General features: G+C 41.1%; 1 protein-coding gene across 1 annotated transcript in view; it reads right to left on the reverse strand.

Annotated features, from left to right (window-relative positions):
* Positions 1–19,893: 19,893 nt before the first annotated feature.
* ANO6 (anoctamin 6) overlaps positions 19,894–24,917 on the reverse strand; it is a 71,818-nt gene continuing 66,794 nt past the window's right edge. Inside the window, exon 20 of the mRNA XM_063155177.1 lies at positions 19,894–24,080. Coding sequence (XP_063011247.1) covers positions 23,874–24,080 — 207 coding nt within the window. The 3' untranslated portion in view covers positions 19,894–23,873. The remainder of the gene's footprint in view (positions 24,081–24,917) is intronic.

Consider the following 24,917-nt stretch of genomic DNA (forward strand, 5'->3'; position numbering starts at 1 on the left):
GTATATAATTCCAGAAAGACTGTAAACTCTAGTAATTCAGTCACCCTGAGTGCATCTTTAGGTGTTTAAATGCTCTAAATATGCTTTCCTGAAGCTCATTGATTAACATAAGGCTCCAGATTTTATTTAGTGGCCAGTGATTGTTTCTATAAGTATGTTTTTGACCATGGGTTTAATTCTTTTGGAAACCTTACTTAGGCATGGATGAGTGATGAACCATTACAAGTCATTCACTGTGGCGAAGGTTAATCAGACAAATCTTCTCATTAACCTGAATCTGATTCTCTTCTTTATTATTGAAAGACAATTTACATTTTCACAGTGAGGTTAAGGAATGAGTTATTACGCTATAATATATATCCATTTATTGAGCATGCGTGCAGTTTACATGAGAGTTATTAGAATAAGGAATATATTTTGCAAAAGTGTTTTGTAGTGCTATTCAATCAGAAACAAACCCACAGTACGCTTAAATGAATAGAAGACTGTTCTTTTCCAGTGTACAAGTACATAAAAATGACCTTGATAGCTCTTTTCTTTTTTTTTCTATTTCTATGATCCTATACTGTCTTTTTTTTTTCATTCTGCCAATACTTTTTTCATTGTTTTGTATTGATGTTTCATTTTCATTGGGCTGCCTACTTGCTTAAATACATGACTTTCCACTCCCCTCTGTGGTGATCTCCATATTACCTTGTCTAGCCTTTTCCCAGACTTGCATGTAGCCCTAGTAACCTTATAAGTGGCACAATGTTGTCTCCAAATAGTATGTTCACATTTTTGAAAGAGATCTAAACATGGTGAGCTTTATTTCTCAGACTAATGGGTAAACCCCTATTTATTTATCTTATTTGACAAACATGCTATGCCAGTATGCCATGAGGAGTGGTATGTAGATTGCAGGGCAACTCATTCCTTCTGTCATTCAAAAATGACTTACTTATTTATACAATTTTTAATTATGTATGGCAGTGTTCTAAATGTATGCCTCCATCTATATGTGGGAGAGAGAAAGAGACTGAATCCTCTTTTTTTGCAGTCACTGGACTTTCCCTTAAGATTCACATTGCAAAATATGGAAGCAGCAGGATTTCCTAGCACATCCTACACACTTACAGGGATGTCAAACTGCAATTTAAACACTTAAAATCTTGTTTCTCTTGCTAGCTGACCCTGGCAGAATCATAAGTCTCTAGGCATCTACATTTCTGCCAGAAAAATCCTTAATTTTTTGAACGATATGTTGGAAACTTGACTGACACCATCTCACTGCTGAGAGCAACTAGGTGTTCTCATATATCCACTAAACATAGCAATTTCTTCTGTTAGATCAGTGCTTTGATTTCTTCTCCAATCAATGTTTTATATCAAAAAACTGAATAATTTTGAGAGCAGAAACTGTTTTCCATGCTTTCTCCAAGTGACTAGATTAGAGTCATTCTCATTCTCATTCTTGCTAGCTCAACAGACGTGCAATCATTTAAGTAAAAATTACCCTGAAGAAACTGGAGAATGACATACAGATATATGTTGCTGGCCACAACAAGATTTAAGTTAAAACTGCCTTGGCAGAGGTGAGTGGGCAGGGCTCCCACAGACCTGGATGGTTGTCCTCATTGCTCCTAGAAAGCAAGGAAACCAAGAAGGTTGCATCAGCAGCTTCCTGGGGCTGAGGGAGAAAAGGTGTTCCCCCTCAGCTCAGTGCCAGCTAGATGAGAGAGTTCTGTATTCCTTCCGGTGGCTTTCCCAGATCCTGTTCAGAGACACATGGATGTCCCCACATATACAACAGGGAGCATAGGTATATAACTCAGGGCTGGATGTTTCTATGTGGGAAAAGATACTGGATTCATCCCATGTAAGAGTCAGCCTGAATTATTGCTTGGAATTCTCCATTAACTTCAGAGGAGCTCTGCAAGGCCTTTGTTTCTGGCTAAGGTTCCCAAAGTTAGTGAGATGAAGCCGGCTGAAAGTGTCAGAAGTTCAGAATTGCGACACTTGATATTGCAACTTCTAAAGGCTTTTGTGGAATGACCTGGTGGGGAAATTTTTGGTTAGGTAAATGCAGTGATATTTTACGATTGACTTTTATAGCCCTGGAAGTAATTTAAAGAATTCTGTAAAATAGCTAATGCCACTACTCTAGAAGCTGGTATTAACTGCCTTTGGTCCAATAATATTGAGGGATCAAAGCCATTCCTCCTAGGTCTTGCTGTAATGAAAGATGGGGTTTTAACCATTCTTTAAAAGCAGTGAATCGTTTCAATTCTTTCTCTCCTGAAAGCTCTTTCTATCAGATGTATTTTGATAGAGTTAGAATCATGTCCCTGTTTTCTTACTAAATGTTCCTATTTATATGTTAAAAAAGCTGGCAGGTTTGCAAGTACTGAAAAAAAAAACCTCAAGGGGACAGCATTTTTTAAATGGAATGGGATTCAAAGTGAGAATTCATGAATATGCCTTTGGCTGGCTATGACTGCAATTCTTAGAGAGATCTGTGACACTCTCATTCAGCAGAGTCCAGCTGGGAACTGGCATGTTGTGTCTGTGCAGCCCTTTGCTCTCCGCATCCGTAGAGAAGGAGGTCAGTCCCAAGCCCCGTGGAGGGGGAGGACGTGGGAGCTCTGGTGCAGTTTGGGGAGGGGCTGTGGTTATAGCTGGAGAGTAGAATCTCTGCAGGGGCTCATGAAACCTGGACCACTGTCAGCCTTTTATTTGGTTCTTGATGAAGAAACTGCGGATTGGGGAAACGTTCCTGAGCTCAGTACTAACACACACATCACTAGAAATCTGTTCTGGCATTTGCTGGTTTCTTTTCTTTGAACACTGACTCTACAGAATAGAAATTACCATATTGTGCTGTGCACCCTTAATACAGAAAGCAATTATAATCATTGCCAAGTCAAAAACATCTGCCTGAGGGAAGATCTTGCTGGTCCAGACCATGAAGCTGTTGCTGTGAGGTTATTCCAGCAGTAACCATTTATGGTTATTCCAGCACTATTCTGTTGTGTGGCTCAGTTCACTTCTTCTGATGGTGCTTCCATCTCACTCTTTTTCTACATTCCCATAAACGGTGGGATGAAAAAGGCCTTAGGAGCTGAGAGGATCTGGAAGAAATACTGCCAGCTGCCACAGATTAGATTAAGTGCTGTGCAAGAGCTATAGGGTGGTAGGAGAGATGGCACCAATCAAGATACTGGTCTAAATTTTTTGCCTGATTGAAAGTCACTAAAGCCTAAGGACATACACAAAGATAACTCATTATTGTACTTAATGGGCAGTTGGTTGTATTGCACCAGGTTTCCTTTATTTTACAGAGTAATTGGACAAAGCAGAGTCTTGCCATACCAACAGGCATCATCTAAAAGCCAGGAAATATTTCTGCATATAGAGATGGAGGGACCACAGCTGCTTGATTCAGAGAGCGAATTTAAAAAGTAAATGTATGAATAGAGTCAATATGGAATGGAAGATGCACAAAAAAATAAATGTTTAGAAAATCAAGGTCTCCTATTTATTCTTGAGCATAATGCCGAAACAAGGTAATTTGAAATGGAAGTGAAAAGCAGCATATCCTGAGTGGTATATTATTAATTTATGGTGTTGATTGGCTCATCAAAATGAAGGATTTAGTAAAAATAAAAGCAAGGAGAAATCTCTGTATGGATAATAGGAAGATCTAAAACCTGTCAGGCAGCACTGGATGACACAAGCCACGGGAACAAAAGGCAGGGCCTTAATTAATTGGCAGTAGATTTCATGTCCCTTCATTTTGGCAGCAATCTGAACAGGAGTTTCAGATGGCCAGATCATTTCTCTGGTCACGTGTTGCCATGCTGTACAGTCAAGCTTAAACATTTTGCTAAAATGCTCATGAAGGCTTTTGTGTATCCACATTTCCAGCTAAAATACATTTAACATGACTTCAATTGCATGTGCCATGGACAGCCTGGTGTCACCACAGTTGCTTTTCACAGCCTAAGCAGCATTAAGGAATGTGAATTTGACAAGAAACAGCTGAAGAGGAGTACACTCATTCCTAAGGTAACTCCACTGACCTTGCTGGAGCTGATCCAAAGTTCAAGTTTAGTCTTGACCTGTTTTCCGGTAGTTCACAAGTTGTGTGCCTGAAGAACTGCTTCTACTTCTGCTCTTCTATCCATCTTTGTTCAAGGTGATAACAAAAGAAGTAAAAAAGGTTCAGGGAATGGTGACAAACATACTTGGAGCACAGGAAAACTCTCATATGAAGGGAGGTTAATAAGGTTGGAGTGGTTTCTCTTAGAGATAAGACAAATCAAAAGGAGGCCCACAAAAAGAAATCTAGAAGGACTCATCCATGTACCCCTTGTGACGTACTAAAAGCCCTTTAGAGGTCTACAACCATGGAATTGAACTAAACTGCTGCTCCCTGCTGCTCCCTGCCAGCTGGATGAAAGTTGGGCTCTCTGCCTCGTGTCTTTTGGGCTATAAAAGCTAAAAATCATCCATATAGGGAAGTAGCAGCTCTTGTCCCTGTTTCCCACACAACAAAAAATAGGGAGAGCCACAGAAAATCTGGGAGCATTCCAAGTCAAAGGAAAGGAAGATACCTTTCAACGTGGTATATCCATATCAAATATCCATGGAACCAGGCAATTAATAGTGTTTGAACTTATTGTGGTTTGTAACAAGACTTCTCTGGTTTATAAGAGCTGCTGGTGAAGCTGAGTGCAGCTCTGCAGCCTAGGGGATGCTGCATCTCCATGGGTGGAAAGGGGACACACAAAGACTGGCAGCGAGCACGCTTCCCAGGAAAAGGCAAGGCTCAGGTGTCTGAGGCTTCAGCCACCCTGGGGAGGCAGCTGCCCGAGTCCAGCCATCATCCTGCATCATCTGAGCCAAGAGAGTCAGCCCAGCTTGTGAACGTAGCCTGTGGTCAGTGCGGACAGCAGCATTCACAGAGGGATGAAACTTGGTCAGAGTGAGCACAGTTTCTCATGCATTTGCAGTAGACAGGCAGCAGAAACAAGCCATCAGTTACCATGGTTCAGCTGGTGTTTACTAACTCGGGGGTGATGGTGAAATATCACAAGACCAAGTCCTAAAAACATGCCACCTCGTGCCTCTGTATTTCACAGGCAGCAACCATTGTAACCATCTCTGAGGAGTCACCAAACAAGTTCCCTAAGCAGCTGATGATAGTGCTGTACTTTCTCAGCAAACTCAATTTCATGGCAGTGTACTTTATTTGATGAGTATTTCTTTTTTGCTGCAGGGCTTCAGCAGCAGTGTGGATGGAGACTGCCATGCCCTTGCTTCCTACCATGTGGTTCACTCACAGCACACCTGGGTTTGTATCCCAGCAAGCCCCAGAAATTGTATAAATCCATCTTTTGTGCCTGGGCTGGGTACTCTGGCATGTTCCTCACTGCCCAACAAAGACTACAGGCTTGGCTGTCATTTGGGAAGTGGGAGGGATCAAGGCAGTTCCTGGGATATTGTGGGACCAAGCCCCAGAGATGACAGAGGATCCCTGCTCCCGAGCCTGGCGAGAGATCTGATTCTCTGGGGCTCTTCTTTCTAACTTCTCCTTCTTCCTTAGAGAGTCTTTCAATTCCAGTTTATTCTTCACTTAATATGAAGGGATTTACACTGATCACTCTTGTTAATAGCTGTTAATGGGAATTTTATTCTTGAATCTCCTGTGTTTGGAAGTATAATTTTGTTTTCAGAGCAAATTTAAATTTGTAAGTGTTCATGGGAAGAAAAAGTTACCAGACCACCCTCTGCACTTCGTAGCTGATGTTATACAGCCTTCTCTGATTAGCTTTTAAAATCTATTTTTAGCTTAAATATGTAGCATCGAGCCCTAGACACAAAGCTTGATGGTGCTTATCACTTCAAATACGCTATCAACAACCTCCTCCCAAAAGGAACAGATTGTAGGTGTGTAAGGGACTCCCTTTTTTCCTCCTGCAAAGTCTTCACGTTTGATATCAAAAAGCTTGGCTGCAGCGAGTCCCCCAGGTGCTTCAGCCTGACTCCAGAGACGGCTGAGGCTGCAGGTGAGCTCCCTGCAAAAACTGGGGCAACCCCAAGTTCAAAGTGAAGCAGCTGGAGCTGGATGGGATGCATTCCACAGGCACTTCTCCATTTTTAAAAATTCCCTTTGCTCTATTATATTATAATATTTCTCTTTTACTTCTCATTTTCCTGACCCAATTAATGTCTTTGCACTTGAAATGGTTTGTAGAGTTAGGATTTGAGGAGAGGTAGCAGAGTAATGCTGTAAAAGCTGGGAGATTTTATCCTGTAGCCCTCTGTGAGTGCCCCTGTTTGTGGTCCCAGAGGCCTTTGGACATGGTAACCTTACTTAGGGGAGTTTATCTAAGGAATTGAGGTTGTCATACAGATCTTACTTTGTGGGGATGGTTGGGTGGATTTGGGATGCTTGTGTGAAATTGAGTGTATACAAGTGGGTAAAAATAACAGTAGAATAACAGAATATGTAAAGTAATAGCCTTTCAGATGCCCAGGCAAAAGTAACAGGTTTGTGTGTCCTAAAGCACATAGGAGGAGCTTTCTGGTGACTAGGTGTAGGAATGTTTACTTATGCCCCAAATATCACATTGCCTTTTGATTTTTCTTTTTTTTTTTTTTTCTTTTAATGCATGTGAAAATTATTTGAAAAGTCAGCTCTAAAAATAATAGTGTTGTGCAACAACTGCAGTATTTTTTCAGGTGAGCTTTGAAATCTAGTGTTTGTGTATATAGTTAAGAACACATAAGTTCTTCCATCCCAGACTCTCACATCTGTTGAGCTGATGTCTGGTGTATTTGCTCTTTTCTAGGATAAAATTACTTGCTTTTAGGTCGAGCAAAAGTTTCTCAAGGACCTTAAGTAGGAAAATGGTAGGAAATATGGCATATTCATCATTTTTTCTTGCGACATTTTCCCAATTTGAGAGGTTCCTAAGCTCCTCTTCAGAATATGGATGCAAATGTTAAGTTATAAAGGTATCTGGCAAATTATTTTTACAATGGATTTAGAAAACTGCCCTGCATTGCTCAAGTGAGGAGGGATAGGTATTTACCATTTCTGCCATAACAGCCAATCTCTAGAAATGGGTCTGGCCATTTCATCTTCCTTATTCTGATAGAAGAAGGAAGACAAGTGTAACAATCTGTATTTCATTAACATTCAAAGTTGATTGGGTTTTCATGGTAATAGGCTTTTAATGATTTTGCATGGGAGAATGTTTAATGAAAGAGGAAACATCTGTTAAGTACAAACATAGGAAAAATAATTTAAGTCATGTAGCATGGCAGCATATTGAAATTTTTATTGTAACTTGTGTTTCCTCAGTTGTGAAGTGCCCTCATCTTTATTCCATTCCATATACAGTTTAGTACTCAGCTGAAATACTCTTGTTAGTGACTGTTGATTTTTAAAACTTTCACTAACAGCATTATTTTGCAGCCCATTTTCAAATTTTAGGAATAGACCCTTTATTAGATCACATCATATGGGTCTCTATTCCAGAGGGCAAAAATAAGATGCGTAAATGACTTTATTTTTGCCTCAGTGGATGCTTGTACAGGCCACTCTGAGGCATCAGCTGACGGGTGTGGATGCTGTGGTGGGCAGGTGGCAGTGTCTGCTCCCTCTGAGCAGCATCCATGGAGATGGGGAGGGATTTCTCACACAGCCCTGCAGCACCAGCAACAGTGCCCCACTGTCCTGAGCTCTGCTTCACTGGGGGACACACTGATGGATGACAGCACGTTTTCCTCTGATCTAGAGACATTTCTGAACCTTACTAAAGCTGCCTTTTGCTTCAGCCAACGGACAACTAAATTCACTTAAAAGGAAGCACCTAAAATCAGAAGTGCCATAGATAAATGAATACAGAAAAAAAATAATTCAGTTGCTGCCTTGCTCTTGTTCACCCTATCTTTTGAAATTGTAGCGAAACTCCACACTGCACTTTCAGGTGAAGAGCAGAGCTGTCTGTGACTTACAGGCTTTACTTTACACAAGGAGGGATTGCTGTTCTAATCCATCATCCAGGTGAACTGCATTGCATTTAGCCAGTAAAAGGTGGATACTGGAGGAAATAGCCCATTAAATTACCATTACCTAGGCCTAGAGAGATATTCCTGAAGAAACAGATCACAAAGGTGTGAAAGAGCAACCAAGTCTCTCCTCAGCTCCTAGTTTTTTGGGATTGGAAAACAGACAGCAGTGGTGCCTGTGTCTGGGTGAGTCATGCAGCTTAGAGCAAGGACTTTTAAAATCTTCTTATCCATTACAGAGAGACACGTGTGCTACACCTGCTGTGTGTTACATGCAAGCTGTAAATCAGGTGCTGTAGAGGACTTTTCCACAACCTTTGCAAAGCAATGCAAACCAGTGCTTCATTTCATGCAGTATCTGTACATCTCCTTTTATTTGTCAGCTAAACTCTCATTCACAAGAGGAAGCTAAAGATCAGAAAATATTGCATACATTTGTAAATGCTGTAAATAACCAAGTGATTTTTTTTTCAAATTACAAGATTCCTTGTGAATTGTCCTTTTCCCTAATATAAAATCCTGGAAATTTGTTCAGTTAAATTTGGTACATTCCTAAAATCCAGATCCAAAAACGCTCAGATGTCTTAGCTGAAAATTCCTCTAACAATTAAGTTAGAGACAATGATGATTCTTAACATCCAGCTGCAAATGGTCTCAAAACATATATCAGTGTCACTAAGTGGACAGGGTCACATAAAACTTGATTTTTCCATCAAATTGCATGACAAAACTAGGAAAAGTTAGGTCTCAGCTCTTATCTGCTCTATGTTGTGGACTTAGATGTGTCTTAACAGCAATGTTTATAAAATGATGTTAATTTTCACACTGTGAGATCTTTGGGATAGCACGGCTTTTTCCACATTGACACACTTTCTGAGGAGTCAATCACTTTCACATATTTTTTGTCTCTTAAACCTATCATTCTAAATTGAAGCTGTTAAGAAAAAATATTCTTTTTCTTATGAACACACACAAATGCTTACAGAAAGGCTCCTGACTAAAGTGAGGTGTTTCTGGGCCAAGCTAGGAGGAAGAGTGAGGAGAGCAGGAGGGAACATTTCTCTTCTTTCCTTCACTGTGGAGGAGTATCCCAGGCCCCTCCCTGGGATTCTGAAATCTTTGACTGAAGTCAAGCTTCCCTGGTTTCAAACTTGGCAGGAGCGTGCCCAGATGCTGGATGGTAGCTGGGATAGAATTAACTGGGAAGGACTCACTGAGTTACTTCTAATTAAATAATTTTGTACCATAATTTTAGAGAATTAGACATTGGCATAGAACCTCAGTCTGCTTTCCCCAAAGCCCTGGTGGAAAAGCTTTACTCCAGCCTTTTCCAGACTTTTAAATATGTTTGTGGAAATCTTCCCAAGGTCTTGGGTTTTCCTTTGGTTGCAAAATATGTAAGTTTGGACTCTTAGAAACTATCTGGGGAGGAAAAATATTTCCTATTCAGCTCTTGTAACAAAACAAAACAAAAAAGAATAAAAGAACTTTTTCTTTTTTGCTTAATTATAAAGGTTGCTAAGAGATAGATACTTCATTCCTTAAAATTGCTTTTTCATGGTACAGTACAAATGTTAGCAGACAAAGCAAGCTGATCTTGCTGTATTGTAAGGTGTTGCAGAGAACAGGCCAATAAATAGATTGAAAAGAAAAAATGGTGGGAAATGCCTGCTATCAAATTAATTAGATATTTAAATAGGAGGAGCTGATTTCTGTAAAAGCAAGAGGATTTCTGTAAAACCAAGAGTGCCTTTTAATCTTTCATAGTGGTTCAGAGATTCAGCCCTTGAGTGAAGAAGTCCTAGAGGACAGCTCTAATGTGTTGGCAAGCAAAAATCATGGACCAGTGAATAAGAAGGCAGTATCTGCTTTATAAATACATAGAGACAGCTTCACCTCTATAACGTATTCATCATGAAGCATTAAAAGCACTTTGGCCCCATGTCTTGAGGAACATTAAAGTGTTACTGTTACTGCAGTGCATTGCCTCTCCTGCTTAATGTTACGGCACACTCAGGGTGTCTTTTGGGCTTGTAACGGTGGTATGTTGCAGGGTATTTCTTTCTATTTAAATAATCATGGCCCTAATTTTCAGAGAGTGACAATATGTCTGGCTGAAATGGAATCAATGGTACCAAACTCCTTTATGCTACCTAAGGAGCTGGTCATGTGTGCTTAAAAATAACCTAATGAGGGAAGGACCGGTCTGTCACTGAGAGGTTTGGTGACCTACTTCTGCAGCTCTCCTGCTCTTCTGGGAAAGCTCTGCTGGGCTTCTGGTTCTTCATCTCCTTGGTCTCCCCCAAATCACTCACAAAAGCAAATTCCATGAGAGAGAGAGAGAGAGAGAGAGAGAGTGGCTTCTTCATATATGAATAATACACAGCCCTATAAATGATTAATAAAAGCTAGCAGTGACTTTGAATGATGGTGTAGTAATTCACACTAAGCTGTTTAGATGGTTCCCAGCCTTCATCCTGGCAGTGCACGAGGCACCTGGGATGAATGATTATCCTGTCATGCAGACTGTTGTTTCCAGTTGCTTAAATTGAGCTCTGCACATATTGGACAGCATCATGCAGCTGATTATGGCCCACCACATGGATGGTCATAGTCAGAGTTATTAACTTTTTAAATTGCTCAAAGATGCATCTGTGGGAATGGTGTCAGCCACAGACTGAGAGCTTCATGCTTTGACATGCTGGAACTTAGAGCTGGACCAAACAAACATCTAAACTTGATCATATTTAATTTAATCACATGTGCAGATAGTCTGGTGAATCCTGTGGAGTGCCTAGTACAGAGCAAAGTCCTGTTGCTCCTCTGGTGGTGGATATGTTCATGTTATCGTTCTCCAGCTGTTCATTCCATGGAAAGTCATTGCACTCTCTGCTGTGCCTCCCTGAGCTCTCTATGGTGTTACATTTGTGTGAGATCTATCCCTAAAAAGGGAATTACAAATTTTAAAAAGCCTTGCAAAAATGAGACTGTATTTAAAACCAACAAACATAAAAACCCAAAAATTAGAAGCTGGGCATTAACTGAGTAGCTGGGAGCTGAGTAAGAGAGGCTCTCCATGGGAGATAGAAGAGGAGCAGAAATCCAACCCTGTCTGGTCACCTGCAGACAACTCAGCCACTTCTCACTTACATCCACCACATCCCAATGTCAATCAAAATGGCCCAGAAAGATGACACGTGAGAAGTGCCAATTTTTCTCTGTTAATTACAAATGGATCCTGAGGTGGTTTTCTCAAGTATAGATGTCCACCCTCCAGAGCCCTAAAACTCGAGGAGGTGAGGCTTACCTTTTAAATTCCTATATTCCCTGTTCTCTGCAGTGTTCTGTTAGGCTGCCAGTACACAGAAGAGTAAAAGGCCACAGCATAACTAGCAACCTGTTGATCAAATAAATGTGCTAAAATGCTGTAGTGGAGAAATGGCTGCTGATGTGGAGCTTGCAGGGGTGTAAAATCTCCACAGACACCTTGTCTCTGACTATGGCCTGCAAAGGGGAGGTGGAAAACCTGGTTGGCTTATCCCAGATAGAAGGAAAAACACCAAAGTATTTAGATCCACAAGTGAGGCTTCCCTCCTCTTCAGGGGAAAAAACAGGGCCCCAGAAGGAGTTTGGTGCCTTTGTGCTGGTTTCTGAGTGAAGCAAACCTTTGAGGGGAAACAATGCTAATAGAGTCATCGCTTTGGCACATGAGCCCTGCTAGAAAGGAAGCCTGTTAATCCCCTCTATAGCCTCTCTATTTATACCCTTAGGCTGCACATAAACTGGCCAAGTACAGGAACAAAAGCTGACTAGAAAAATCACTCCTGTGATTGTTGCTCTCCTGAGCTATTATCCCCTTTATTAAGGACCAGGCTCAGAACAACCTCTCTTAAGGACAATGTTTGTGAAGAAATGTGATTATTATGCTGATTTAGGTGAAACTTGGCCCTCCAGCAGCCTCTCCCTCTGCCCTCCCTGCCCATTTTCCTTATTGTGCTCTTAAGTGGCGGTGCCATTGTCAGGCTGGAGGAATGCCCGGTCCCCAGCCCTGCCCCTTGCCTCTTCGGGAGATCGGTACCAACCTTGTGTTCCCAGCCATTACCTAAAGACATTTGGTTATAGAAGTTTTGCAGTAAAAAGAAAAAAAAAAAAAAAAAGGATTACGAATTTGTGTGTCATTTTAGAGGTGGGATCTTCCAGAGAAGGACAAGGTGTGGAACTGTTCACCAGACTACTGGTGTCCTTTCTGATATTCTTTTACTCATGACAATTTAGAAATCAGTGTTTGAGATATTTAGTTTGTTTCTTCAGTATATCTGAAGCTCATTAATATTTGGGATTATCCTCTCTGTTGTTTTTACTTAATAAAAATCCTCTCCAATTTTTCTGTCACATGTTTCACTGTGACTGAATGGAGATGCATCTTCTCAACTGAATGGAGATGCATCTTCTCTGGAAGGCAATAGAGCCCAGGTTTGTTTGTCAGTCAAATTACAAGAGTAAAAAGATGGCTCTTCTGATCTTTCTGCAAAGAACATGTCCAGACGCTTTTGAAGAAACTCATCCTTCATTGAAATGCCCTTGACTGAGAAGATACTTTGAAAATATAGAGTGCAAACAACTCCTCCAGTGGTTTTGTTGGAGGAAAGGGAGCAGGAGGGTTTCATCATACTTGGCTATACCGAGCATGGAAACCTGTCTGCATCAAGAATAGCTGTGTTACAGCTTATATTCCTGCAATGAAAATTGTTAAAAAGATCAGGTTAGACTTACCTGTGAGAATTTTACAAATTTTGACTAAATGTAACATTTCCATTAATGTATTGCCAGTATGATTGAGGATAATTCATTAGGTGAACACAGACTTAAGGGGCCTATGAAGTGAATAATGGAGATTCTTGAAGTAAAGTAGTAAATATCTTTTTCAGACTATGTGCTTATAGTTTGCTAGCCCTTCCAGTCTTGGGCAGTCAAAAATTTTATCTACAGGATACCCTGACTTTTGAAGTCACAATCCTATTTAAGGTCAGACAACAGGAATAAATGAAATCAATGTAAAGAACCATACGTTATTCTGTCGGATTGTTTGTACTCCATAAGCTATTTGTGAAATGAAATTAAGTTACTCTAATAATGGTTTAATTATAGGTAGGCCAGACGAGACTGTTGGTATTTAAAGACAAGGCATGTGTATATTTGAAGACATGAAATTCCTGTCACAATGGAAAGATAAAGAAAAAAAAAAGGATGAAAAGATAGAGTGGTGTTTAGGCTTATGTCTGAGGCTGACTGGAGCCAGATGTTGGATTTAGATGTGGTGGTGGCTGGATTCTTTTGAGCTTTCTGCTGCTGAGGGTGCACCAGAGTGGGGCAGAGAAGAAGTTCCCTCATGCTGTTGTGACCATAAGCTGCAAAGCACAAGTATAGTCAGTCCTCCTTCTTTTGAAGACCAAGTAAAAGCCAGAAGCAACAAGAGAAATCAAAGGTTTGCGAAATTTTGCACAAGTGTGACTCATTATGGGATATGTAAGTGGTCAAATTGGGTGTTTCTAATTTTTTTCAAAAGCCAGACAAATAAGAGGATGTTTATTAGGTCATATGTACAAATCTGGCATTTCTGCAGCTGGAGGGAAGGAAAACCTTTCTGGTTCAGAACTGAGGTTTGGGCACACTTATATCTTATTCCTGGGTGAAGAAGAGCGAATTGGGAGACCTTTTGGCCACCATGCTGAATACACATGGGCTTGGCTGTCTGAACCTGCAGATCATCTCTTGCACATTTAACCAGGAATAATCTTGGAAGGTGTTGCACAAAGCCCCGAGCAGCCATGTAGGACTTACGGTACCAAATATGAGAGAAGAACCACTGGGAATGTCCTGACTCATTATTCTAAGAATTTCTTTTTCTATTAAAATATCTATTTAAATAAATAAGTTTTTATTTTCATGAGAATTCAACTTTAATTGAAGAGGGATATCTGAAAAATGAAGTGGTATTCCTGAGCCAGATGTTTGCCAGCATTATTAGCGGCTTTTTAAGAAGCCAGTCATGAGAACAGGGCTTGCTCTGTCACAGGTCCTTCAGTATTCTCCTGGCCAAGCCTTGGTAGATGTTCATCTTCCTCAGAGGGCTTGAATTTGGTCTCCTTCCACTTTCCTTCTGGCGTCACTGATGCATTTTGGAGATGCATATTCACAAGTTAAGACGTCACACATTGCTTTCTCCTGCTCTAGCACAAACAGGATTTAATATTAATATTTTTTTACTTAACAGTGTAAGTTGTTTAACCTAAGACCTGTTAATCTAAAACCTGTTAAATTTAATACTGATAAATTGAGCACTTTCTTAATGTATGTTCACATTCATTGAACATTCATACATTCACAGTCACATTTATAATCTATTATATATATGCAGTATAGATGTGATGCATTGGCTTTGTAAACAACAACAACAAAAAGACAAGAATAAAAAAAGCATTTTCAAGCCAAGTAACTATTCTGTGAAATAATGGAACTCTGAGAGCTGCAGTTCATTCCATGGGCTCAGTTGATCTAATATATCATAAACCCTGACAGGGCTTGATCCCCCAGCTTTTGACTCTGTGTTCCTTCAGCTCTTGCTCTGGTTCTGGTGGTGTTGGGATCTGTAATGAACCAGGTTGATTCACTTATCCAGAATAAAATTGAAGAGATGAAAATGGGGGGATTTTGACTTGGGTTAATGAGTTCAATCATCTTCACAAAGGGCCTGAGGAATGCCCGTAGTGAAGGTTGATGGAGAGGGAGAATGATGACTCTTAGGTAGTAGAGATCTGTTAGACCCCCTTAGCTGCCTCTTCCACCTCCCCAGCCAGGAGCCCAGGATCTTCAAGACTTTAAAGCGCTCCAAGTGGGTCTTGCTGTCCTACCCTGCTCTGCAGTGACATGGTGCCTTGCTCTTTATGTCCACCAGCAGTTGTGTCCACTGGCCCTGTGATGAGCTGGTAGAAGAATATTCAGTATTTGTATGATTTTAGTTAGGTCTCTCCCAGTTTTGCATCTTGAGCTGATTCTTCAGGATGTCAAGTAAACACAAGTGATAGTTGAAAAATGTGCAGAAAAGCATGGGGACACAGGATATGATTGAGCTCTAACAGGAGTGGTTTAGATTACTTGAGGCTGTAGGCTTCACTGCTACAACAACCTGTTTTCTGCATTTTTGTTTCCCCTTTGCTTTGGTGGATTTGAGAGGCAAAGTTATATTTTCCGAATTGGACTGATTTTTTATCTGCACAAAGCCATTTGTATACAATGGACCTAACTGATGTCTGGGTTGCAAAACTCTGTACCCACAAGATACTGAGAGCAGGCTACAAGAAGGTGAATCTATCTCAAGAACAAAGGTACATTATTAATTTTAATAAGATTGTACACAGACATGACAACTAAAACCCAAATCACCAACTCATGTTTGCTCATCAAAAATATCTGCAGCTGGTCTAAAGAATTTGATGAGGTACAGAAATCAGCAAATAATTTGTCATAGACTCTGACAAGACTAAATGAAATTGCAAGAAATAGATGGACCTGTATGTCCAGGCTGATCCATGTGTCAAGTACAGTGTTATGGAAAAGTTCCAGCTCTGTTCCCATACGTACCATAGATCATACTTTTACTGCTTGCTACTTTGGGCACACCTCTTGTAGTCAGGTCTCTGTACTTGACTGGGTTTGTGGTGTGGGTGTGAACTATGCACAGCTTCTGTGTGCCTGGGACTGCTAAAGGCCATTGGAGAACTAGAGCAGACATTGTCCGTGATTTAGCAGTAAAACCTGTTTTCATTACTAGGTCTCAGGTACTGAAGACAGCCCAAATCCTGCAGTACTGGAGCTTTCAATAAGACATTGTTTGTTCTGCTGCACTGTCAATAAGATGTCATTACTTCAACTGCAAGATAAGAAAGGATTTGTTAATGGCTCCTCTTGGGGGATGGCGACATTTTTTTTCCCCTCATAGATCACTGGGGAAAAAATACAGGAGCAGGCTGACAAGGAAAGAAAATCAGTTTAGCACTTTTTTATTTTCTTTTGTTTTTCCATTTAAACAAAAAATATCTATGCTTCTCAGTAAAAGCTGTAAGCTATGGAAAACACAAAATCACCCTTTTTCTTTTATTTGTAGTCATGTGCAAAACCAGTGATATAATGTTAAGTGTTCATGTGCCTATACCTTTTCAAGAGATAAAAAGAAATACTTAAGCGTATTTTAAAAAGAAAGCTGCTGTAAGCAGTAACAGGTCTATAACCTATCATTAATCTGGAGGTACAGTACTCCAGGGGAGGCAGATCAGTTTTTGCCTTTCCCAGGTCCAAGTAAGTAGTTATTAATTAACAGCAGATATGGCAAGAGGTGTTCAGTCCTTGCTTTGGCATAGCTGTCAGTGCTGTAACCCAGGGGCTGCATGGCTGGGCAGGGGCTGCATGGCTGGGCAGGGGCTGCACGGCTGGGCATGGGGCTGCACGGCTGGGCATGGGGCTGCACGGCTGGGCATGGGGCTGCATGGCTGGGCAGGGGCTGCATGGCTGGGCAAGGGCTGCATGGCTGGGCAGGGGCTGCACGGCTGGGCATGGGGCTGCATGGCTGGGCAAGGGCTGCATGGCTGGGCAGGGGCTGCATGGCTGGGCAGGGACTGCATGGCTGGGCAAGGGCTGCATGGCTGGGCATGGGGCTGCATGGCTGGGCAGGGGCTGCATGGCTGGGCAGGGGGCTGCTGCTGCCCTTGCCCTGAGACCTCTGCCTCTGGCCAAGACCTTCTGCAAGTCCCCTTGTGTGGTGTCCCCTCTGTCCCAGGCTGCACGGCTGGCTCCTTCACTTTGCTGCATGAAACTCCCACATTGTCCTGGGCCTTTGGGAGTCCAGGTGACATTCTGGCAGTCTCTGATAGAACAATGACATTTTTTTGCAAAACCACATTTAGGACAATGATAAAGGGCCCGATCCTGTGAGTTTATAGCCATCTGTATAATCTTCTATATAGTTAAAGATATGAGCACACAGACAGCATGTCTGAACTTGGAAAATTTATTTGGCTTCAGGTGAAAGCTGAGCTCAAAGCACAATAGCTCCACCTGAATAGGGATATTCAGAGGACACAGAGCAGGTGCCAAGACCAGACCTGCTTGTTTGCAGCTGCGCAGGGGATTCTTAAAGGCACAAGCCTGCCCATTCATCTGTGTAACCAGCTCAGGCAGGCAGGCAGGTCCCTCTTTTTTAAACTCATTAAAATAACTGTGGGATGAGGAGCCCATTTGGCTGTGCTTTGGTAGAGTTTTTGGGCCAGAGGCTGCCCTGAAACTGGGCTACCTCTCCCACCATCTCATCTCTACTTCCCACCCTGTGTGACCCCCTGTGGCCACAGCCACCCATGCCAGCACAGCCACCGTGCCAGCACGGCCATCCATGCAGCCACCCTCCCCTGCCCAGTGCACAGCTGCACAAACAGGAGCTTGGCAGCAGGCAGCCCCAGGGCAGCAGGGAGAAGGCAGAGCCCCTGCCTCCTTATGCTGGCATGGCTGCCAAAATATTTTCACAGGACAAGTAATCTTAACCCCTGGCAGCCTGAGTACTCTGAGCTCCATAAAACTCAAGAACACAACAAACCCCAGGCACCCTCAGTCCTCAGTGGAGGGGATGGGTATTGGGGGCTGAATGCCAGGCTGGGGGTGCCAGTCACAATTTCCATTGGCTTTCCTGGCTCCAGCAAGCGAAGATCCTGCAGTGCCCATCCAGAGAGGCTCACACGTTACTGCTCCCTCGGAGCAGCCAGACCGGTTTGGAGCATGACTGCATGAATGAGCACAGTATGGCTGTAACAGGACACCGGGTGGGATCCCAGAGAGTGGGAGGGTAAGGCAATAGCTGCAGGGGGCTGGGGATCACAGCACAGCTTACTTAGGCACTTGTGGCAATCATAATTTCTCAAAAAGCTGAGAAATTATGTGAGAGACTTACACGGACACTATGCAAATACCTAACATCCCCTGCCCTGATATTATGTTAATGCTGTCAGAGTTGGTTGTAATTTCTCTTGTGTAGCACAATTTAAGATATGATTTTCTCCCCCACCTTGTTCTCTCCCCAACTCTCTCTTCATATGCTAGAGGTGGCTTTTTGCTGTCCTGGCCTTTGCATGCTGCACTGTCGAATGCAGAGGGATTTTCTCCTTGGTCTGTGTTGTGTACTTTTTCTTCTTTTTCTTCTCTTCAGCATTTAGGATATTAACATAGCCTACGTATTTTTAGAGAAGAATATATCTTGATACAATTGATACAATTCCTGATGATTAACTGTAAGGTTAATCTCAGCAATTAGCATTGTTTTTACAGGATGTATCAGAGAATGCAGCAGAAATTGTAGAAAGCAATTTTAAAAGACTCTTGTTTTGAGGCACTTCCAGCTTGTAAATAAAAACCACTTTCTTCAACTTTCCTAAAAAATAATTTTTTACTATTATCTGGCTATTAAAACACATTATTTTCTTACGAGGAAAATACTGCTCCAAGTTGTGTTGAGGTTATTTATTACTAACTACATCCATATCTTCTCAGTGTTTTGCATACCTGCTGCCGATCCATGCTTCAGGTTCACAAAAATGCAAATAAAATAAAACTTGCAGCCGCCATCACTTGCTCCCCTGTATTGGAAAAGCAGCCTTATGTAACAGACTGGAAATGACAGGTAGGCATACCAGAGAAAAATCTAGACTTGGTGTGAATTGCTCATACCTTTGCTGACATCTCTGGTGATGTGCAGGCAGAGCACAATAACAGGGTTGGGTGTTCCAGGTGGGGCAGAACACAGTGTGCTTTCATCTGGTATAGACTGACTATCCAAAATCAGTGCACTTCATCTGTTCTATGACAGAAAGAATTACATTCTAACATTACCAGAAATAAAATCCTATGCTTTGGCTATTTATATTAAGTAGGAAAATAACTAAAGGCTGTTGTTTGAACAATTTTAAATGTGTAAGTCAATTCAAAACTGCACAATCCTCATATGGATTTGGGCTATGACGATACTTTATTTTTCTGCTTGTAGGACAATAATCCTTTTATGCTTTATTCTAAAGTTTCTGCTGTTCTTGCTCTGACAAAGCCACACTGAAGCAAGAATGGCAGGGCAATGTGGGTAGTGGCATGGGTAAGACACGTAGCCCTTAGTCAGCAGAAACCAGGTTGGAAGTCGTGGTACTTCTGCTTCTACAACTGTCATAAAGCTGCTGGAAGCAGATCCTGAGAATCTCTGTGTGAAATAAAACCAACACACTGCAGTGCAAAGAAAATATCTATTTAAAATTACCCTCTAACCTTTCTGTTCTCTACATCTTAGGAAAGGATTTCCCAGAAGCAGAGAGCAGGACCCAGAGCAGAAGCAGAAGAGAACTGATGGCTGGAAGGCAGGGAGAGAGGGACAGAGTGGGTTGCCTGGAAGTGGGAACATCCCAGACTCGATCCAGATGAAGAAATAAATGATGACTCTGAAACATAACACAGGGTTTATCATGACAGGAGTGAAAGGTTATAAAGACCTAAACTGTTTATTTGTATGAGAACATAATGGTTCTTGTCATCAACGTGGTGTTGGAAGGAATGACTTCCATCTAGGGGATGCAGAAAAACCCAGAAGATAAATTTCAGCACTAGCAACACTTTAATGGAATAAGATTGAAAAGGAGGATGAATACGGAAATTAAGACAGGGATGACACTGTAATAATTTAAGTGTAGCATTTGGGAGCAGCAGTATCATTCAAGGAAAAACAAACAACACTAATCAACATCAGATGTATTGATATTTTAAAATAGACTTTATTTAATGACAATAAATATAAAGAAATCTTAATATTCAGAAACTAATTGCAAACATTCTTAGAAAAAATAAAAAATACACTCTTACATTCTGAATTTTATTGACATACACAGAGTCTAAAACAGTGGTGATAGTCTGTAATTTATGGTGCTTGGTAAGGCAATGAAATGGTCACTGGTCCAAATTTACCCTGACTTCAATAGATCTGTACAAGGTAGGAGTCTGGTCTACGTATCAAGTGTAGAAAAAAGTAAAATGGAGTCAGAGTTTAAAACAAATGCTGATTTTTCCTTCAAGCAGATCTTTAATTAAAGTGACAAAGGCTAAAAAAGAAAAAAAAAATTACAAATACTCATATGTTGGCAACTGGCCCCCAGCATTTTGTTCTTAAGCCTCCGCAGAGCTTCCGGCACGCAAGCAGAGCACATTTCAGCAGCTGGAGGTAGAGGCTTCAGAAACTGCACAGCTTAACTCAAACTATTAAAATGCAATTATTAGGCACTGTGTTGGTTTCCCTCTCCTTTCTCTGATTCAGAACTCTGCTGTGAATAACACTGAGCACACGGCAAACTGAACTGAGTTCCTGATGTAATGTCTTCTGAAATGAAATGTTACAGCTACATTAGCAAGGAGCATGGCATTTCAGAAGCAAATCACTCGAGCAAAAAGTTCATGTTGGCTGGGTGATGCCCATGCAGAGCTCACCACTCTTCAGCCCAGCTCTGGTTTCAGCAGACTAAAGGCCTGCTGGTGGCCATTAAGTGCATATTTAAAGCTGCCTTCTGGGTCAGTTGGAACCAAAAGGAACTCAGCCCATGTGTGCCCAGACTAACCTGTGATGCCCCCCAGAAAATGGAGACAAGTGGAAGACCAGTTTCCAAAGCACATTTGTTATTTGAACAAAAAAGGTTACATAGAAACACACTCAGGGCTGATTAGGATTTTATTATGGGAGGAGCCCAAGCCACAGGCACATAGGCTTTGCTGATGTAGCAGGTTTTTTAATTGTTATTTTAAAGGCAGGAATATAAACTCTTCATGACACTGAGGGCGAATTCTCCCTTTAGGAAATGATGACAACTGATGCAGGAAGAAACAACTTGGAGACTCCCCAGGTATCACACAGGGAGCATAAGTCTAGGCACTTCTGAAAATCAGCCTTCAGCCCTGCCACTGCTCACAGTATGACAATTAATTTGTTTCCTAGTTTCTTCAACTCTCAAAGAGCTTCCTTAAGACCAAATAATAACCTGAAATGGTCCATTTTGTGCTGCATTTCCACCCCTTTATCACAGGATGCCTCCTTACCTGCCCTCTAACACCACACCTGGAAAGGTATTTAAGGCACACTGGTACTGTGATCACTGATGAGGGAATAAAAATGGCATCTCTCATCTGAACACAACTGCAAATGAGAAAGGTCCAGCTGAAAGCTAAAATCAAAAGCTTCAAGTATGAAAGGAGCCAACTGTCTTTTTTAAACCAACTCATTTTCCACAGGGAAATCCTGACTACTTCACTAAAATTGTTCCTTAATAAAGTTTTTGGACAAAACTTTGCTTCAACTGAAAATTTGGTATATTATGCAGTGACAGGACAAGAGGCAGAAACTGAAACATTTTTTCACTGTGAGGATGACTGAGCAGTGGCACAGGTGGCCCAGAAAGGTTGTGGAGTCTCCATCCCTGGAAATATTCAAAAGAATATTTGACCAGCCTGGCTGAACAGGGAGCTTTGGCTGTAACTGGTAAAAAAGGAGAGTTGATGACCTTTGGAAGAAGGGGCAGACAGCTCAGGAAGATTAATGCTATGAGGTTTTGCAGGAAGAAAATTAGAAGGGCCAAAGCCCCACTAGAACTTAATCTGGCTACTGCTGCAAAAGACAATAATAATGTTTCTATAAACATATCAGCAACTAAAGGAGGGCTAAGGAGACTCTCAATCCTTTACTGGATGTGGTGGAAAACACACAGACAAAAATGAGGAAAAGGCTGAGGTACTCAATGCTGTTTTTGCCTCAGTCTTTAGTAGTGACACCAGTTGTTCTCTGAGATTCCAGCCCCCTGGGAGGAGGGGAGGCAGGGGCAGGGAACAGAATGAAGCCCTCATGATCCAAGGGGAAACATTCAGTGACATGCTACACCACTTGGACAGACACAAGTCCCTGGGGCTGAATGGGTGCTGATCTGCTCACAGCTTGGGCAGATCTACTGCTGGCTAGATAAAAACTGGCTGGGTGGCCGGGCTCAGAGAGTGGTATTTAAAAGACATGTAGATGTGGCGCTCAGGGACATGGCTTAGTTGTGGACATGGCAGTGTCAGGTTAATGGTGAGGCTTGATAATCTTAAAGGTCTTTTCCAGTCTGAATGATCTTATGATTCTATAGGGTTTGCTTCAAAAGACAGGCTTGAGTTACATGGCACTGAGTATTTGGGGATTTTGCTGCAAAGTTCATAGGTGTAATTCCTTTTGATTATTGACTGGATAAAATGCATCTTCCAAATGCTGTTTAATTTCTGTAAATGGACTTCATACTTAAAAAGTTATATGAATAATCTGCCTAAAAATTCTGCATATCTATTGCATTTAAGAAGAGTACAAAATTACAAACATAATCACCTGGTTTATAGAGCACAGGCATATTTTTCTTTTTTTAAAAGGTTTTGGTTTTCATGATTTATATAAATTTGTTCATTAAAACTGTTAAAAGAGAAAGCAAGTTAATAATCTGCAATATCACTTCTTCAGGCACAAAATAGCATTCCACATGCTTAATCTGTAATTCCCTAATTCCCAGTTTGCAGCTGGAGCCAAAATAAGGGGGGAGATCAGCAGCCTGATTTGAAGATGACTGATGACTGTAGCACATGCCTCCATACCCCTGACATCCTTCCATATTATTCAAAGCTTCACAGCATGGTTAAGGCCTATGAAATGGTTTATTCCAACCTCCAATTCCAACAGATTCATAGTCTTGTCAGAATTTATCACGCAATGTTGTATCAAAATGTTCAGCTGCACATTCGTCCTATGTCAAAACCTCAGGGAAGAGCACGTTCTGGCGTGAGAGAAATGCAAAAGACAGCCCTCCACAAATATTGATTTAGTATGTGAAAAGACTTTTAACATTTATTGCTTTTACAGGTAGGAGACCTTCAGGGCCATGAGCATTTAGCTCAGAATGGGCGAGTGAACTAATGAAAGAACATTGACTGCGGAAAGAATAAAATGCCTGAGTTTTCTACTCACTTGGCATGCTGTAAGGTCAGTTTGTATGCATTGATTTCAAAGGCAATTCTCCTGTTTACACAGAGATTGATGAACAGGATGGGCTTACAGTCCTGTTGCTTCTTGTGATCCAAGTCCATGATTAATTGAAATATCTTGTTATCCATTTAAGTCTCAGTATGCATAGCTAATTCAGAATAGCAAACAACCATGCTTAGTATGTCAACTCCAATGGCTTAACAGTGGGATTTTGAGTTGTATTTTCTTCCTTTTTCCTTCATGTTTTGGCTTTTCCTCTTCATTTTATAGCTGAGGTCTGTATTAGCAAGCAATCAAAACTCCTTCATTGGATGCGATGGTATTCTTATAGCAAATCATTCTTGTTCTTAAGGTTTATTCAAGTTAGACTAGTTATCTAATAGCTGATGCCTAAGAAAAGTAGAAAACAGCCTAGGTGTTTGGGAATTAATCTGCATCTTCTTAAGAGGATAAATAATTTTCCCCTTTTTCTTTTTTTTTTTTTTTTTTAATATGTTCTAAAAAGCTGTTTTAAAAAAAGATAACTCTTGTCTGCATTGCAGTGGTTGCATTTGTCCAAGGGAAACTGGTAAGTGAGCATGTAAGAGCTGCAAGAAACAATGTTTAGTACATCCAAAGTGCTTGATAGCTATTGGTAATATCTGGACAGATATTAGCTGTCCAAGTACTGTTATTCCATATGAAAAAGTACTTATTCATCTTTAGGTCGGAACGTGCTGTCTGCTCCTTTGATGATTTTGTCAGCTATTTTGCCCATGGTTTTTTTCACACCTTTGAGATCATTCTCGTGTAATAGTTTCTGTGTGAGGTACTTCTCTCGTTTGACCTTGCTCTTGGTCTTCTCTGATACATCCGGAATTACATATGAAATAATAAACTTCACAAAGTATATGACATGCTGGGAAAGGTGAAAATGAAAAAAATGTCAGTCAGGCTGAACAGGACATTATTATCATTATAAATGAAATGTCACTTTTTGTCTTAAGACACTGAGCTGACTCAGTGCCAGTATCTAAAACTGTAGAAAAAGATTTTAAAAAGACATGACTAATAAGATAGAATAATTATCTGATAAACAATAATTTCTGATTTTCCAATCCTGATTTGAGCAAGGACTTCTCTGCCTGCTTTGGGGAAACCCTGGTACACAGCACTTCCCTCCTGCATGGAAACACTTTTTACAGTTTCCTATAAGATTTTTTATGTTTGTTCAAATCACTCTGGGGCAATTACTTTTCTCTGATACAGGAAATCTGCTCTAACCAGTTTCTGATGACTTCAGTAGTCCCTGTATCAGGACCTAAACACATTTTATAATTAAATAATACTCAATATTCCTCTCTCTTCGTCTTGGACTGATTTCCATCTTTCGTAAGCCCAGGCTGTAGCTGAAGAGGAAAGAGCAATTGTTTTTTGATGGTCATCTAGAGAAGATCATTTCTTGCAGGGACTGTCTTTATAGACTTCACTCTGCCATGTATTGTACCTGCATTATGTACGTGCATTACAAACAGGTATCGTGCACATGCATTCAGGACGCTATGTGCAAACTTCCTCTAAATACATGTATTCTATTTCTGCCACTAAAAATTATTCTACAGTTCTTGAGAAAAGAAGCTGCAGCTCTGTGGGGCAATCTTCAGCTGATGTCATGATTTCAGGGAATTATTTTTCCAGTGTTGCTACTCCTAATTTACATCTCCCAAGTTCTTGCTCATGCTAGCACAGATCACAG

The sequence above is a fragment of the Melospiza melodia genome, chromosome 4 (assembly GCF_035770615.1).
Source record: "Melospiza melodia melodia isolate bMelMel2 chromosome 4, bMelMel2.pri, whole genome shotgun sequence".
Classification (NCBI taxonomy): Eukaryota; Metazoa; Chordata; class Aves; order Passeriformes; family Passerellidae; genus Melospiza; species Melospiza melodia.